We start from the raw sequence: 15645 nt of genomic DNA on the forward strand, positions 1-15645 counted from the left end.
TAATGCCTGTTGTTAAACTGAGCTCATCCTACTTGCTTATACCCCAAATGCAATATAATCATAACAGCCTAGGACACACATCCTTTTCCTGAGCTGAGTATTTCTAAGCAATACCCCACATCAAAAGTTTTCATTTTTCCTCATAACAAAATCATGAGATATCAAAATACTAAAATATTTCTACTTTCTTTCTAAATGATGAAATTTTTCTCAAAAACATAAAAAAGGAGCCTGTTAAATGGATGCTTGAGAGACAATCTGCTCATATAATATTCAATTTACACAGAAAAATATAAGAGATTCTTCAGGAGTTCAAAAACAAATGAAATCAATGACAGAATATTTAATGTTTCCTTTTTTTAATCAAAGGAGGATAAAATAAATACAGCATTGCTTCAAATGGTGACACATGTTAAGCCCTAGGAACTTTTAGGCAAAGGAAGGCAGACACACATTTGCTTATGCCATACTGCACTGCAGGCCAACAAAAAATACTTTGTAATAGTTCCATACAGAAAAAAAGTATAACATGAATCTCAAACATGAAATAAAAATTATAGTTCCAGCACAGAGATTTGAATACAGAGATGGTGTATTATGAACCAACAGAATCACATCATATTATACATAATTAAGAGATTTAGAATGGAGTGGCACTGCTTTCAACCATTGTATTTAATTTATTATCATAGTTTGATTTTTAAATAAAATTTAAACCATTATTCCTTTTTGAATGGGATTTATGTCTGATGTCAACACAGACATTCTTATCTGGCCTTAATAAAATAATGTAGCACTTGGGGGCAAAAATCAAGCTAAGGAGAGCTGCACTGGAAGCCAACATAGAGAAGGCTTCCATAGCCACCATTGCTTTTCCTTTTGTGCTATGGTAGACAGGGAGGAAGGTGATCCAGACACAGAAGAATACTTGCATGCTGAATGATATGAATTTGGCTTCATTGAATGTGTCAGGCAAATTCCTGGAAAAGAAGGCCAGGGTGTAGCTCACAAGTGCCAGGGAGCAAAGGTATCCCAGAACACAATGGAAGGCAACTGATGAACCCTTGTTGCACAAAATGATGATGTGACCATGTTCAGCATGAGCATTTTGATCAATGAAGGGTGGAGAAGTAATAATCCAGATTCCACAGAAGAGAAGTTGGATGAGTGTGCAGATGGGAATGATGAAATTAGACACCCTTGATATCATTAACCGCCTCACCCTTCTATCTGGAACAGTGACCTTGAATGCAATAACCACTGTAATAGCTTTGGCCAACACTGTGGAGAGAGCCACAGTGAAAAAAATTCCAAATGCTGTCTGCTGCAATATACAAGTTGCAGTGTTTGGCTGGCCAATGAACAGCAAGGAACTGAGAAAGCACATGATGAGTGTCAATAGGAGTGTGTAGCTGAGTGTCCGATTATTGGCCTTGACAATGGGTGTGTGTCTGTGCTTCAGAAAGACTACAAGAACCACGGCTGTAAGCACAGATAAGCACAGTGCTGTAGTGGTGAGAGCTATGCCCAAGGAGTCTTCATAGGCCAAAAAGCTCACAGATTTCTGGAGGCAGTGGTTCTTCTCTGAGTTTGCATAGTGACTTTCTGGACACGTCATACACTCATCCATATCTGTGCAGAAATGAAGATAAGTGTGAGTCAATCCCCAGGATGTCTCCTTTTTCCTAAGGTGATACTCAGCTCCAGCTCTTTGAAATCCTTCCTGAATCACCCTTTTTCATTATCATAGAAAGAAGTATTTACATATTCTTTGAATCATTTCAAATCTTTACTACCCTCACTACATATACAGTCACAAGTAAATTAAAAAATGGCCAGTGCCTTTCCTATGTTTTTGTATGCTTTTCATAATTTTCACTTTGTTGCATCTATTTGATAAGTCATAATATTGCAGAATTATACAGTATGCTTCTAATTTGACTTATCTTACAAAGCTTTTTAATTCTAGATTACATGTTTTATAGAATATACATTTTTGAAATTCATTTCCTATATTTTGTTGTTAGATTTAGGACCCATATTTACTTATTTTCATTGAATCCACTGTGTCCTCTAATTTAGCTCATACTCTAAATGAGTTTGAAATAGAAAATACCATTAAAATCTTGAATCTTAAATAATTCCATATTACTATGTTGTTACATTTGGCTATAGCATGATTTTGTTAACATGTAGAGAAAGAACTATTAAAAGATTTCAAGGTTCTCAAAAAAAAAATGACCAAGTTTTTAATACTCTGCTTTTAAACATTTGTGATTCTTATCTTTAACTAAAAAACATATAGTCACCTGCTTGCTGAGTTCTCTGGAGAAAGCCTACCTGCCCTGAGCCACCTCCTATCCCACTGAGACCTTTTTTCTACCACCTCCCTTCCGTTTTAGTCAGGCAGCTGATCGTGAGCCATACAGGTGAACTTTCCTTCTTGATCCATCTTCCCTGCTTCCTGGGTCCTCTGGAGCAAGCCAAACTGCCCTGAGCAGCCTGCTATTCCAGTGGATAATCCTTTTTCCTATCACCTCACTGCTCATCTTCATTGAATCTGAGGCTCCTGAGCCATACACACCTGCAGATCCTGAACATTACAGATGTGAAGAGCCAGAACCATACAACACAAGGAGGCCTGCCACACCAGGACAACCATGGTTAATCCCTCTCCCAATAGGAATATACTACAATAGGAATATCTAGAGACCAAAGCCATCCAGATGTCTAAAGCTCCTTAAAAGAACACAACCAAGAAAATCCAGGGAAATATGGTGCCTTCAGAGCACAGCTATCTTTCTTTTTCTACAGCAAGCCTCAGATATCCTAACATAATTCAAATACAAGAAAATAACCTTAAATTCAATCTTATGAAGATGATAGCCTCAGGCCTTTAAAGAACAAATGAATAATTTACTTAAAGAAATACAGGAAAATACAATCAAACAGGTAGATGTCTTTAAAGAAGAGAAAAGTAAACCCTTTAATGATGCACCAGAAAATACAATTAAACAGGTGAAGAAAAACTAAGGAAGTGAAAAATCTCTATGATAAGAACTTCAACTCTCTGAAGTAAAAAATTGAAGATCTCAGAAGATGGAAAGATCTCCCATGCTCATGGATCGGCAGGATTAATATAATAAAAATGGCTATTCTGCCTAAAGCAATCTACAGATTCAATGCAATCCCCATCAAAATTCCAACTCAATTCTTCACTGAGTTAGAAAGGGCAATTTGCAAATTCATCTGGAAAAATAAAAATCCTAGGATAGCAAAAACTATTCTCAATAATAAAAGAAACTTTGGTGGAATCACCATCCCTGACATTAAGCTGTACTCCAGAGCAATTATGATAAAAACTGCATGGTACTGGTACAATGACAGACAGGTAGATCAATGGAACAGAATTTAAGACCATGAAAGGAATCCACACAGCTATGGTCACTTGATCTTTGACAAGAGAGCTAAAACCATCCCATGTATTAGAGACAGCATTTTCAACAAATAGTGTTGGCACAAATGGTGGTTATCATGTAGAAGAATGCGAATGGATCCATTCTTATCTCCTTGTACAAAGCTCAAGTCTTAGTGGATCAAAGACCTCCACATAAGACCAGGGACACTGAAATTAATAGAGGAGAAAGTAGGGAAAAGCCTCGAAGATATGGGCACAGGGGAAGAATTCCTAAACAAAACAGTAATGGCTTGTACTGTAAGATCAAGAATTGACAAATGGGACCTCATAAAATTGCAAAGCTTCTGCAAGTCAAAAGACACTGTAAATAAGACAAAAGACCACCAACAGATTGGGAGAGGATTTTTACCAATCCTAAATCTGATAGAGGACTAATATACAATATATACAACGAACTCAAGAAGCTGGACTCCAGAAATTCAAATAACGCCATTTTTTTTATATTATTTCAAAGCTAAACAAAGAATTCTCAACTGAGAAACACCGAATGGCTGAGAAGCACCTGAAAAAATGTTCAACATCCTTAATCATAAGGAAAATGGAAAACAAAACAACCCTGAGATTCCACCTCACACCAGTCAGAATGGCTAAGATCAAAAATTCAGGTGACAACAGTTACTGGCGAGTATGTGGAGAAAGAGTAACAATCTGCCACTGCTGGTGGGAATGCAAGCTTGTACAACCATTCTGCAAGTCAGTCTGGAAGTTCCTCAGAAAATTGGACAAAATACTACCAGAAGATCCAGCAATACCTCTCATGGGCATATACCTAGAAGAAGTTCCAACTGGTAATAAGAACACATGCTCCACTATGTATATATCCAGGGAAATATGGTGCCTTCAGAGCACAGCTATCTTTCTTTTTCTACAGCAAGCCTCGGATATCCTAACACAATCCAAATACAAGAAAATGACCTTAAATTCAATCTTATGAAGATGATAGCCTCAGGCCTTTAAAGAACAAATGAATAATTCACTTAAAGAAACACTGGAAAATACAATCAAACAGGTAGATGTCTTTAAAGAAGAGAAAAATAAACCCTTTAATGATGCACCAGAAAATACAATTGAAGTGAAAAAATCTGTATGATAAAAACTTCAAGTCTCTGAAGAAAGAAATTGAAGAAGATCTCAGAAGATGGAAAGATCTCCCATGCTCATGGATCGGCAGGATTAATATAATAAAAATGGCTATCCTGCCGAAAGCAATCTACAGATTCAATGCAATCGCCATCAAAATTCCAACTCAATTCTTCACTGAGTTAGAAAGGACAATTTGCAAATTCATCTGGAAAAATAAAAATCCTAGGATAGCAAAACCTATTCTCAATAATAAAAGAACCTCTGGTGGAATCACCATGCCTGACATTAAGCTGTACTCCGATATGATAAAAACTGCATGGTACTGGTACAGTAACAGACAGGTACATCAATGGAACAGAATTTAAGACACACAGCTATGGTCACTTGAGCTTTGACAAGGGAGCTAAAACCACGCAGTGGAAAAAAGACAGCATTTTCAACAAATGGTGCTGGCACAACTGGTGGTTATCATGTAGAAGAATTCGAATGGATCCATTCTTATCTCCTTGTACAAAGCTCAAGTCTAAGTGGATCAAAGACCTCCACATAAGACCAGGGACACTGAAATTAATAGAGGAGAAAGTAGGGAAAAGCCTCAAAGATATGGACATAGGGGAAACATTCCTAAACAAAACAGCAATGACTTGTACTGTAAGATCAAGAATTGACAAATGGGACCTCATAAAATTGCAAAGCTTCTGCAAGTCAAAAGACACTATAAATTAAAAAAAAAAAAAGGCCACCAACAGATTGGGAAAGGATTTTTACCAATCCTAAATCTGATAGAGGACTAATATCCAATATATACAAAGAGCTCAAGAAGCTCTACTCCAGAAATTCAAATAACGCCATTTTTTTATATTATTTCAAAGCTAAACAAAGAATTCTCAACTGAGAAATACCGAATGGCTGAGAAGCACCTGAAAAAATGTTCAACATCCTTAATCATCAGGAAAATGCAAAACAAAACAACCCTGAGATTCAACTTCACACCAGTCAGAATGGCTAAGATCAAAAATTCAGGTGACAACAGTTACTGGCGAGTATGTGGAGAAAGAGGAACACTCCGCCACTGCTGATGGGAATGCAAGCTTGTACAACAATTCTGCAAGTCAGTCTGGAAGTTCCTCAGAAAACTGGACAAAACACTACCAGAACATCCAGCAATACCTCTCATGGGCATATACCCAGAAGAAGTTCCAACTGGTAATAAGAACACATGCTCCACTATGTTCATAGCAGCCTTATTTATAATAGCCAGAAGCTGGAAACAACCCAGATGTGCCTCAACAGAGGAATGGATACAGAAAATGTGGTACATTTACACAATGGAGTACTACTCAGCTATTAAAAACAATGGATTTATGAAATTCTTGGGCTAATGGATGTATCTGGAGGATATCATCCTTAGTGAGGTAACCCAATCACAAAAGAAGTCATTAGATATGCATGCACTTATAAATGGATATTAGCCCAGAAACATAGAACACCCAAGATACAATTTGCAAAACACAAGAAAATCAAGAAGAGGAATGACCAATGGGTGGATACTTCATTCCTCCTTAGATTAGGAACAAAATACCAATGAAAGGAGTTACAGAGTCAAAGTTTGGAGCTAAGATGAAAGGATGGACTATCCAGAGACTACTCCACCTGGGGATCCATCCCATAATCAGCCACCAAACCCAGACACTATTGCATATGCCAGAAAGATTTTGCTGAAGGGACTCTGTTATAACTGTCTCCTATGAGGCTATACCAGTGCCTGGCAAATACGGAAGTGAATGCTCACAGTCATCTATAGGATGGAACACAGGGCCCCCAATGGAGAAGCTAGAGAAAGCACCCAAGGAGCTAAAGGGGTCTGCAACCCTATAGGTGGAACAACAGTATGAACTAATCAGTACCCCCAGAGCTCATATCTCTAGCTGCATATGTAGCAGAAGATGGCTTAGTCAGCCATCACTGGGAAGAGAGACCCCTTGGTATTGCAAACTTTATATGCCCCAGTACAGGGGAATGCCAGGGCCAAGAAGTCGGAGTGTGTGGGTATAGGAGCAGGGCAGAGGGAGTGTATAGGAAACTTTTGTGATAGCATTTGAAATGTTTATAAAGAAAATATCTAATAACAAATAAATAAAATAAGAAAAAAACTGTGCGAGATTGAAAGTAGAAGTAAAGCCAATAAAGAAAACATAGACTGATGGAATTGTGGAGAAGGAAAACCTAGAGAAGGAAACAGAAACAACAGATGCAAGCATCACTAAAAGAATACAGGAAATGCCGGGCGGTGGTGGCACACGCCTTTAATCCCAGCACTTGGGAGGCAGAGGCAGGCGGATTTCTGAGTTCGGGGCCAGACTGGTCTACAAAGTGAGTTCCAGGACAGCCAGGGCTATACAGAGAAACCCTGTCTCGAAAAACCAAAAAAAAAAAAAAAAAAAAAAAAAAAAAAAAAAAAAAAAAGAATACAGGAAATGAAAGATAGACTCTAAGGCATAGAAGATACAATAGAAGAAATCGATACCTCAGTCAAAGAAAAGATAAGATTCTTGACACAAAACACCAAGGAAATCTGGGATAGTATGAAAAGACCTAACTTAAGAATAATAGGAATAGAAGAAGGTTAAGAGTCCCAGCTCCAAGGCCCAGAACTCCAGAATACCCAACAAGCAGCTGAAAGAGTAGGAATCAGATACTTGCACCCAACCAATGGACAAAAGCAGTTGACTCCTGTGGTTGAATTAGGGAAAGACTGAAAGAAGCTGAGGAGGAGTGTGACCCTTTAGAAGGACCAGCAGTCTCAATTAATCTGGATCCCCAACATTTCGCAAACACTGGACCACCAAATAGGCTGCATACACCAGCTATTATGAGGTCACCAACACACATACAGCAGCGGACTGCTGGGTCTGTGTTCATTCATAGATGATGCACCTAAACCTCAAGGGACTGCAGGCCCCAGGGAGTTTAGAGGTCAGATAGGGTGGGGGGTAGGGACATCTAAATGGAGACAGGAGGTGGGAAGGAGGTATGGGATGTGGAGCACTAGGAGGGTAGACAAGAGTGGGGAATAAAATATGGAGTGTAAAATAAATAAATAAATGAAGTTTTAAAAAATAAATGGATAATTCTTAAGCAAAAATTTTAAGAAAAGAATGAAACAACAACAACAACAACAATAATAATAATAATAATAATAATAAATCTGGGATCCATTTCGGTCGGGGCCAGCCCCGCCATCTTCCTTCTGAGCCCAGCAGAGGCCACTAAGGGCTCCAGAGTGCTCTCCTCACCACAGGACCGTGCAATCACCTCGGGATCACAGGTGTGTGGAATGCAACACCAGCTTCAAAAATCGCGGAGGGTCTTTTGCCCACAAGAACAGGGACAAAAGAACCCCGCACAACCAGAGGCTGGGATCCGTTCAGGTCAGGGCCACCCCCACCATCTTCCTTCTGAACAGAGCGGAGGCCTCTAAGGGCTCCAGAGTCCTCTCCATGGACAAAGGAATCCTGCCAAACAAGAGGCTGTGATCCATTCATGTCGGAGCCAACCCTGCCTGCCATCTTCTGAATGAACCCAGCTGAGGGCATCTAGGACACCAGAGGACTCTCCACACCCCAGGACCTCCTAGCACACCCAAAACCTCCTTATCACCTGAGAGCATGTGGGCGATGGAAGCAACAGAGCTTCTTGATCAGGGTCACATTGGGCCTTCATCCTCAGCCAGGAGGCAGAGCTGAGACCCAGACCCCTGGGCACATTCCTTGCCAAAGGAGAGTCTGTCTACAGGGAGGATTCTGACCCCAGAACTCAGGAGGTGGATCAGAGCTCCACACTGCTGGATACCTGTCCTGCAAGAGGAGAGCTTGTCTGCAAAGATTGCTCTGACCACTGTAACTCAGGTGAGAGTTGGACTCCCAGGAGTGCTGACAGAGACTAACAGAATCACAGGAGGATTAAGCTCCAACCAGAGACAGCTTGAACATTAACAGCAGAGATTTCCAGATGGCAAAAGGCAAATGTAAGAATCTTACTAACAGGAACCAAGAACAGTGGGCATAATCAGAAACCAGTACGTCCACCACAGCGAGTCCTGGATACCCCAACACACCCTAACAGCAAGACGCAGATTTGAAATCATATCTCATGATGGTGGTAGAAGAGTTTACGAAGTGCATTAATAGCTTACTTAAAGAAATAGAGGAGAACACTGCTAAATAGGTAGAAGCCCTTAAAGAGGAAGCACAAAAATTCCTCAAGGAATTACAGGAGAATACTGCTAAACAAGTAGAAGTCCTTAAAGAAGAAACACAAAAATCCCTCAAGGAATTACAGGAGAACCCTGCTAAACAGGTAGAAGAATCAAAAAATCCCTTAAAGAATTACAGGAAAACACAACCAAACAGGTGATGGAATTGAACAAAACCATCCAAGATCTAAAAATGGAAGTAGAAACAATGAAGAAAACCCAAAGGGAGACAACTCTGGAGATAAAAACCCTAAGAAAGAAATCAGGAACCATAGATGTGAGCATCAGCAACAGAATACAAGAGATGGAAGAGAGAATCTCGAGTGCAGAAGATTCCATAGAGAACATCGGCACAATAATAAAAGAAAATGCAAAATGCAAAAAAGATCCTAACTCAGAACATCCAGGAAATACAGGACACAATGAGAAGACAAAACCTACAGATAATAGGAGTAGATGAGAATGAAAATTTTCAACTTAAAGGGCCAGAAAATATCTTCAACAAACTTGTAGAAGAAAACTTCCCATACTTGAAGAAAGAGATGCCCATGAAAGTACAAGAAGCCTACAGAACTCCAAATAGACTGGACCAGAAAAAAATTCCAGCTAGGCATGGTGGCACACACCTTTAATCCCAGCACATGGGAGGTAGAGACATGTGGATTTCTGAGTTCAAGGCCAGCCTGGTCTACTCTCCAGGACAGCCAGAGCTCTACAGAGAAACCCTATCTCGAAAAACCAAAAAAAAAAAGGGGGGGGGGAGGGGTACAAAGCTAAACAAAGAATTCTCAACTGAGGAATACCAAATGGCTGAGAAGCACCTAAAGAAATGTTCAACTTCCTTAATCGTCACGGAAACGCAAATTAAAACAACCCTAAGATTCCATCTCACACCAGTCAGAATGACTAAGAGCAAAAATTCAGGTGACAGAAGATGCTGGCAATGATGTGGAGAAAGAGGAACACTCCTCCAATGCTGGTGTAATTGCAAACTTGTACAACCACTCTGAAAATCAGTCTGGTGATTCCTCAGAAAGTTGGACATCGTACTACTGGAAAATCCAGCAATATCTCTCTGGGGTATATACACAAAAGATGTTCCAACTGTCAATAAGGACACATGCTCCACTATGTTCATAGCAGCCTTATTTATAATAGCCAGAAGCTGGAACGAACCCAGATGTCCTTCAACAGAGGAATGGATACAGAAAATATGGTACATTTACACAATAGAGTACTACTCAGCTATTAAAAACAATAAATTTATGAAATTCTTAGGCAAATGGATGGATATGGAGGATATCATTCTGGTTGAGGTAACCCAATCACAAAAGAACTCAAATGATATACCCTCACTGATAAGTGGATATTAGGGCAGAATATTAGAATAGATGGACCATCTAAAGACTTCCATACCCGGGGATCTATCCCATAATCAGCCTCCAAACACTGACACCATTGCATACACTAGCAAGATTTTGCTGAAAGGACACAGATATAGCTGACTCTTGTGAGGCTATGCAGGGGCCTAGCAAATACAGAAGTGGATGCTCACAGTTAGCTATTGGATAGATCACAGGGCCCCCAGTGGAGGAGCTAGACAAAGTACCCAAGGAGCTAACGGGGTCTACAATCCTATAGGTGAAACAACAATATGAACTAACCAGTAACCCTCCCCTCCCCCCGCCCCCTGAGCTCATGTCTCTAGCTGCATATGTATAGGAAGATGGTCTTATTAGCCATCATTGGAAAGAGAGGCACATTGGTCTTGTAAACTTTATATGCCTCAGTACAGGGGAACAGCAGTGCCAAGAAGTGGGAGTGGGAGGATATGGGGGTGGGGAGGAGGGTATGGGGGACTTTTGGGGTAGCATTGGAAATGTAAATGAAGAAAATACCTAATTAAAATTTTTTTTAAAAAGTTAGAAGCAAGTACCCAGAGGGAGAGAAGAGTCAGAGAAAATTAGACTTGGAAGAAATAAGCATTCTGTCCCCCTCTGTAGAATGTATGGTTTTCTAAAAGTATATGGAATGCCAGGATAAAGCTAAACTCAAATGAAATCTAAGTTATCTTGTATCCATTTTAAACATTATATGCCAACTTTTTCTATAAGGCAAAAAGTGTATAAAAAAAAAAGATACTCTTTGCAAAACACATGTAACTCAAGAAGAAGGAAGACCCACCTGTGGATACTTCATTTCTCCTTAGAATAGGGAAAAAAATACCCATGGGAGGAGTTACAAAGTTTGGAGGTGAGATGGAAGGATAGACCATCCAGAGACTCCCCCACCTGGGGATCCATCCCATAATCAGCCACCAAACACAGACACTATTGCATATGCCTTTGCTGACAGGTCCCTGATATAGCTTTTTCTTATGAGGCTATGCCAGTGCCTGGAAAATACAGAAGTGTATAAGGAAGGAAATAATCAAACTCAGTGGGGATATCAACCAATTAGAAAGAAGAAGTGTACAAAAATTAATCAACAAAACTGGGAGCTGGTTCTTTGAGAAAACCAACAAGATAATAAACTCTTAGCCAAGCTAACTAGAGAGCACAGAGACAGTATCCAAATCAACAAAATCAGAAAGGAAATGGTAGACATAATAAAAGAAACTGAGGAATCTTTTAAAAATCACCTGATCCTACTTCAAAAGCCTGTACTCAACAAAACTGGTAGTACAGATGGAATGGATGAATTTCTAGATATATACCAAGAGTTAAATTTGAATCAGGATCAGATAAAACATCTAAACAGCCACATAAACCCAAAGGAAACAGAAGCACAAATTTAAAGTCTCCAAACCAAAAATATCTATGTCCAGATGGTTTTAGTACAAAATTCTATCAGACCTTCAATGAAGACCTAATACTAATACTTCTCAAAGTATTCCACAAATTAGAAACAGAAGGAAAATTACCAATTTTATTTTATGAATACTTAAAACTGTACAAAGACCCAACAAAGGGAACTTGAGAACAATTTACCTTATGAATATCAATGTAAAAATTCTTAATTAAATTCCCCCAAACTGAATGCAAGGACACAGTAAAATGCTCATTTACCATGATCAAGTAGGTTTCATCACAGCAATGGAGGGATGGTTCAATACATAGAAATTCATCAATGTAATCCACTATATTGTGGGGCAATGGGTTATGCACAGACAGCTTAGTCTCCAGTCAAGTTGAGGTCTTGACCCACCCAGTGGTGGTAATTTTCATCTACATGGGCCTGAAGGTGGTTCTTCACCCTGGCTCCTGTCAATATTACCACCCCACAGCCCTCACAGGAGAGGCTCGTGGCTGTCAGTCATGCACACAATGTCCCAAGCTTCTGGCCTTCTGGCTAGACTCCTCCACACAGTTACCTAGCAACAGCACAATAACAAGCCCGCTTTAAAAGGGGCTGTTTGGCCCTTCCTCATTCTCTTTTCTTTCTCTCTAAGCTCTCTCTCTCTCTAAGCTTTAACCTCTCTTTCTCTAAGCCTTCACCTTTCCTACTCTCTAACTCTCTTTCTCTCTTCCCCTTTCTCTCCTCTTGGCCAGGGCTGGTCTCTCTCTTTTTACCTTCTCTCTTTCCCCCTGCTTTTCTATAACAAAGCTCTAAAGCCATAGACTGTCTCTGTTCATCAAGGCATGCCATGCTTGGACGATGTGATAGGCTTTCTTCTAATGAGCTGCTTCTAACCTTCCATCAGAAGGCCTTCCTGTGCTCCAGCCACATAAAGGACTAAAGACTCTTGCCTGCATGGGAACCTACCCAGAGCTTCCTTCCTCTTTCCTCCTGCCCTCTCTTCCCATATCTCTGGGGTCTAGTGCCTCCCCGGGATCCCTATGTTTTCAGCTCCTCTGCCTTATCCAGTGTAAGTGCCAGAGACTGAGAACCTGGAACCAGGAACTGCCCCTTGTCCATTCCCTGCCGTGTGGGGTCAATGGCTTCAAACAGCCAGATGCCCACTTGCATGGGGCTGCATGGAAAGTGTCCAGCAGTCCTCCAGCGTCTGCCTTCCCAGAGCACTGGAACTCTGGAAGAAGGTGGGCCCTCTTCCTCTTCCCTCATTCCCTAACACCCACAGCCCTGAACTATATAAACAAACTCTAAGGAAAAAAAAATCACATGATCATCTCATAAAATTCTGAAAAAGCCTTTGACAAAATACAACATGCCTTCATGGAAAGATCAGAAATTCAAGGAATATGACTAAGGGACATACAGCAAACCAACAACCAACATCCAATTAAATGGAGAGAAACTTGAAGCAATCCCATTAAAATGAAGGACAAGACAAAGCTCTCTACTCTCTAGAGAACCTGGGTGGAAAAGGGGAGCATGAGGGGGAGAGAAAATGTCGGGGGGCAGGAGCAGGTATGGAAAGAGACAAGAGAGAAGTTCAGAGCGCCAAGAGAATGAATAGATATCAGTAGGAGTGGGGGCTGTGGAACTGGGGGAACCACCAGAAAATCTCAGGTGTCAGGGATTCGAAAAGCTACCAGGATCCAGCGCGGATGACATCTGCCTGCCTCTGCCTCCCAAGTGCTGGAAATAAATGTATGAACCACAAATTCCTGGCTGGAACTCCATTTATGACACTTACTTAGGATTTTGCATTGGCCTCAAGACAGGGAAATAAGTATTTAGACCAGTAAGTATTGATAACATTCTCAAATTTAGGATGCACAATTTGAGTGGCTTGGGAAATAATAAAAATGTCTCACTGTAGACATAACTACACTCATGAAAAGACATTACCTCCCAAGGGAAGGCTACCATTTTTTCTCCTTTAGCAAGTCTTTGTATCTGTATTTGCTGAAGATTCATCTCATGGAGACTGTAGGCAACAGCATACACAGCATTATATATATTGTAGCTCTCTTCACTCATGACTGGGTCAAAAAGGGATCTTGGCAGTAACTCCAAAGAAGCATTGGGTTGGCAGTTTTCCAAAAGTTGGCAATCAAACTCAGAAAATGAACACTTGAAGAATAAATACCAAAACTTGGGAAGATAATTGTCTTCTGGGTATTTGTCGGGGTTAACTGTTCTAATAAAATTTGTAAATTCAGCCATCTCTTCATGGTGGTGTGAAAAAATTAAACTTCCATGTAGTGACTCTAACATGAAATAATCAGAATGGATGTCAACATCCCATTGAGAGTTTAAGACCCAGACTTTCCAAGTCACTAGCAACTGTGCAATATGTCGCATTAAACCTTGTAGAGAAACAATGTCACCACAAACAACTGTCACATTTGCTGATGAATCCTTAGTCTGGACCAGACTTTTCCATAATGCATTTGAAAATGAATTCCAGACACCAGGGATCATTTGCACAGAGGCTATGCAAATGTTATTTCTCTCCATAACTTGTCTCAAGTCAGACAGAATCTGTGTCCCTTTGTGGTCATCTGGGATAATTAGACCAACCCAGGACCAACCGAAATGAAGCATCAAAGAGACTATGGCAAGAGAAAGAAATGTGTCCTTGGGGGCCATCTGATAGACATAATTAAGCTGTTCTTGGTTATTTAAAATAGAATCAAAAGGCCCAAAAGTGAGCTGCAGAAAACAAAATTGGTTACAAGGGCAAGAATATTGTCATCCAACAAATCTCAGTTTTGAATCAAAGGATGGGAAGGGAAAAGATGAAAATGGGTTTACCATGTTTTAAATACAACCCCATTACAGAGTTTTCCTCCCAAATTATGGACAGATCTCCAGTTTAAATAACCTAGATGGTCTCATCCTCCTATCCTTCATTCATACTTCAAGTTCTAAAATCACAATGCACCTTCATAGTTTGCTTTGATAGCAGATTAACTCAAAGTGCCCTATTTTACAGTATCTGACACCTCTGACATCAACAAAGTATAGTTCAGACTTAGTTCTTACACACCACTCCTTACCTGAGGTATTTTGTAGAGTTGTAACAGTGTCCCAATGTGAGCAGATGTTGACCATGATGTTCCTGTGAGGGCAGCAGGGGGGTTACTCTTATTTTCACAGCTATAATTAGGTATAGCATATGGAAACTTTGTGAGCCAAATCAGAGGACCTTCGAGAATATATTTTTCAGTAAATCGAACATTATAGAAATCAAAGCCCAAAGTTATATTGGGTAGAAGATGAGGGTTTTTGTTGATCTCCTCAATGGCAAATAACAGGGCCAGAAGAAACTGGTAGTTTTTGAATTTATACCTGCACAGATTTCATAAAATTATGCAGGGAGAAGACTTAGACCATACAACCTTCATATTTTATCACTTTTTCATGATTTACATGTCAATGTTCCTATAAAATCATTATTTTAATCTCTTCTTCTTATTGACTGAAATTAGAATTGGCAATTTAAGTAGATAGGATTAAGTAATATCTACAGTGTTAACAATCATTATGATTTGTGGGAATCTAATTTATTATGTTGCTTTATTTATCATTTATGTGTGGTAAAATTTAAAAAGGAATGTCAATGAGTAAGGAATTAGGTTCTGAGAAAACATCATATATCTTGGTGTCTTGGTTTCTGTATGCCTCTATCTGTAAATGTAACTTTTATTTCTTTGATGTAATTATCATCTTTGAGGCTTTCTGCTGAGTAAGCTCAGCTTTTCTGGTTCTTTCTGAACAGTGGTTGCCTAGTTCAACTTAGCTGTTTGGGCTCAAAAGTCTTCTTCTAGCTGAGTGATTCAATCTGACTTCTCAGCTTCTCACTAAGTTGCTCTACATGTGCTGAAATTAATTCTCTCAGTCTTTTCTAATCCTCATGCTTCATCTCATTTTTTCAGCTTGTTCTTCCTTCATCTGTTGTAGACTATTCACTCTGCAA

The 15645-nt window shown here is 39.8% G+C and overlaps 1 protein-coding gene across 1 annotated transcript in view; it reads right to left on the bottom strand.

The window, feature by feature from the left end:
* Positions 1-230: 230 nt before the first annotated feature.
* The window catches only part of LOC147000513 (vomeronasal type-2 receptor 116-like), a 29196-nt gene continuing 13781 nt past the window's right edge, over positions 231-15645 (bottom strand). Inside the window, exons 2-4 of the mRNA XM_085832676.1 lie at positions 14726-15017; positions 13538-14378; positions 231-1632 (exon numbers count right to left, since the gene is read on the bottom strand). Coding sequence (XP_085688802.1) covers positions 701-1632; positions 13538-14378; positions 14726-15017 — 2065 coding nt within the window. The 3' untranslated portion in view covers positions 231-700. The remainder of the gene's footprint in view (positions 1633-13537; positions 14379-14725; positions 15018-15645) is intronic.

The sequence above is a fragment of the Mus caroli genome, unplaced genomic scaffold (genome assembly GCF_978045245.1).
Source record: "Mus caroli unplaced genomic scaffold, Mus_caroli_1 scaffold_18, whole genome shotgun sequence".
Taxonomy (NCBI): domain Eukaryota; kingdom Metazoa; phylum Chordata; class Mammalia; order Rodentia; family Muridae; genus Mus; species Mus caroli.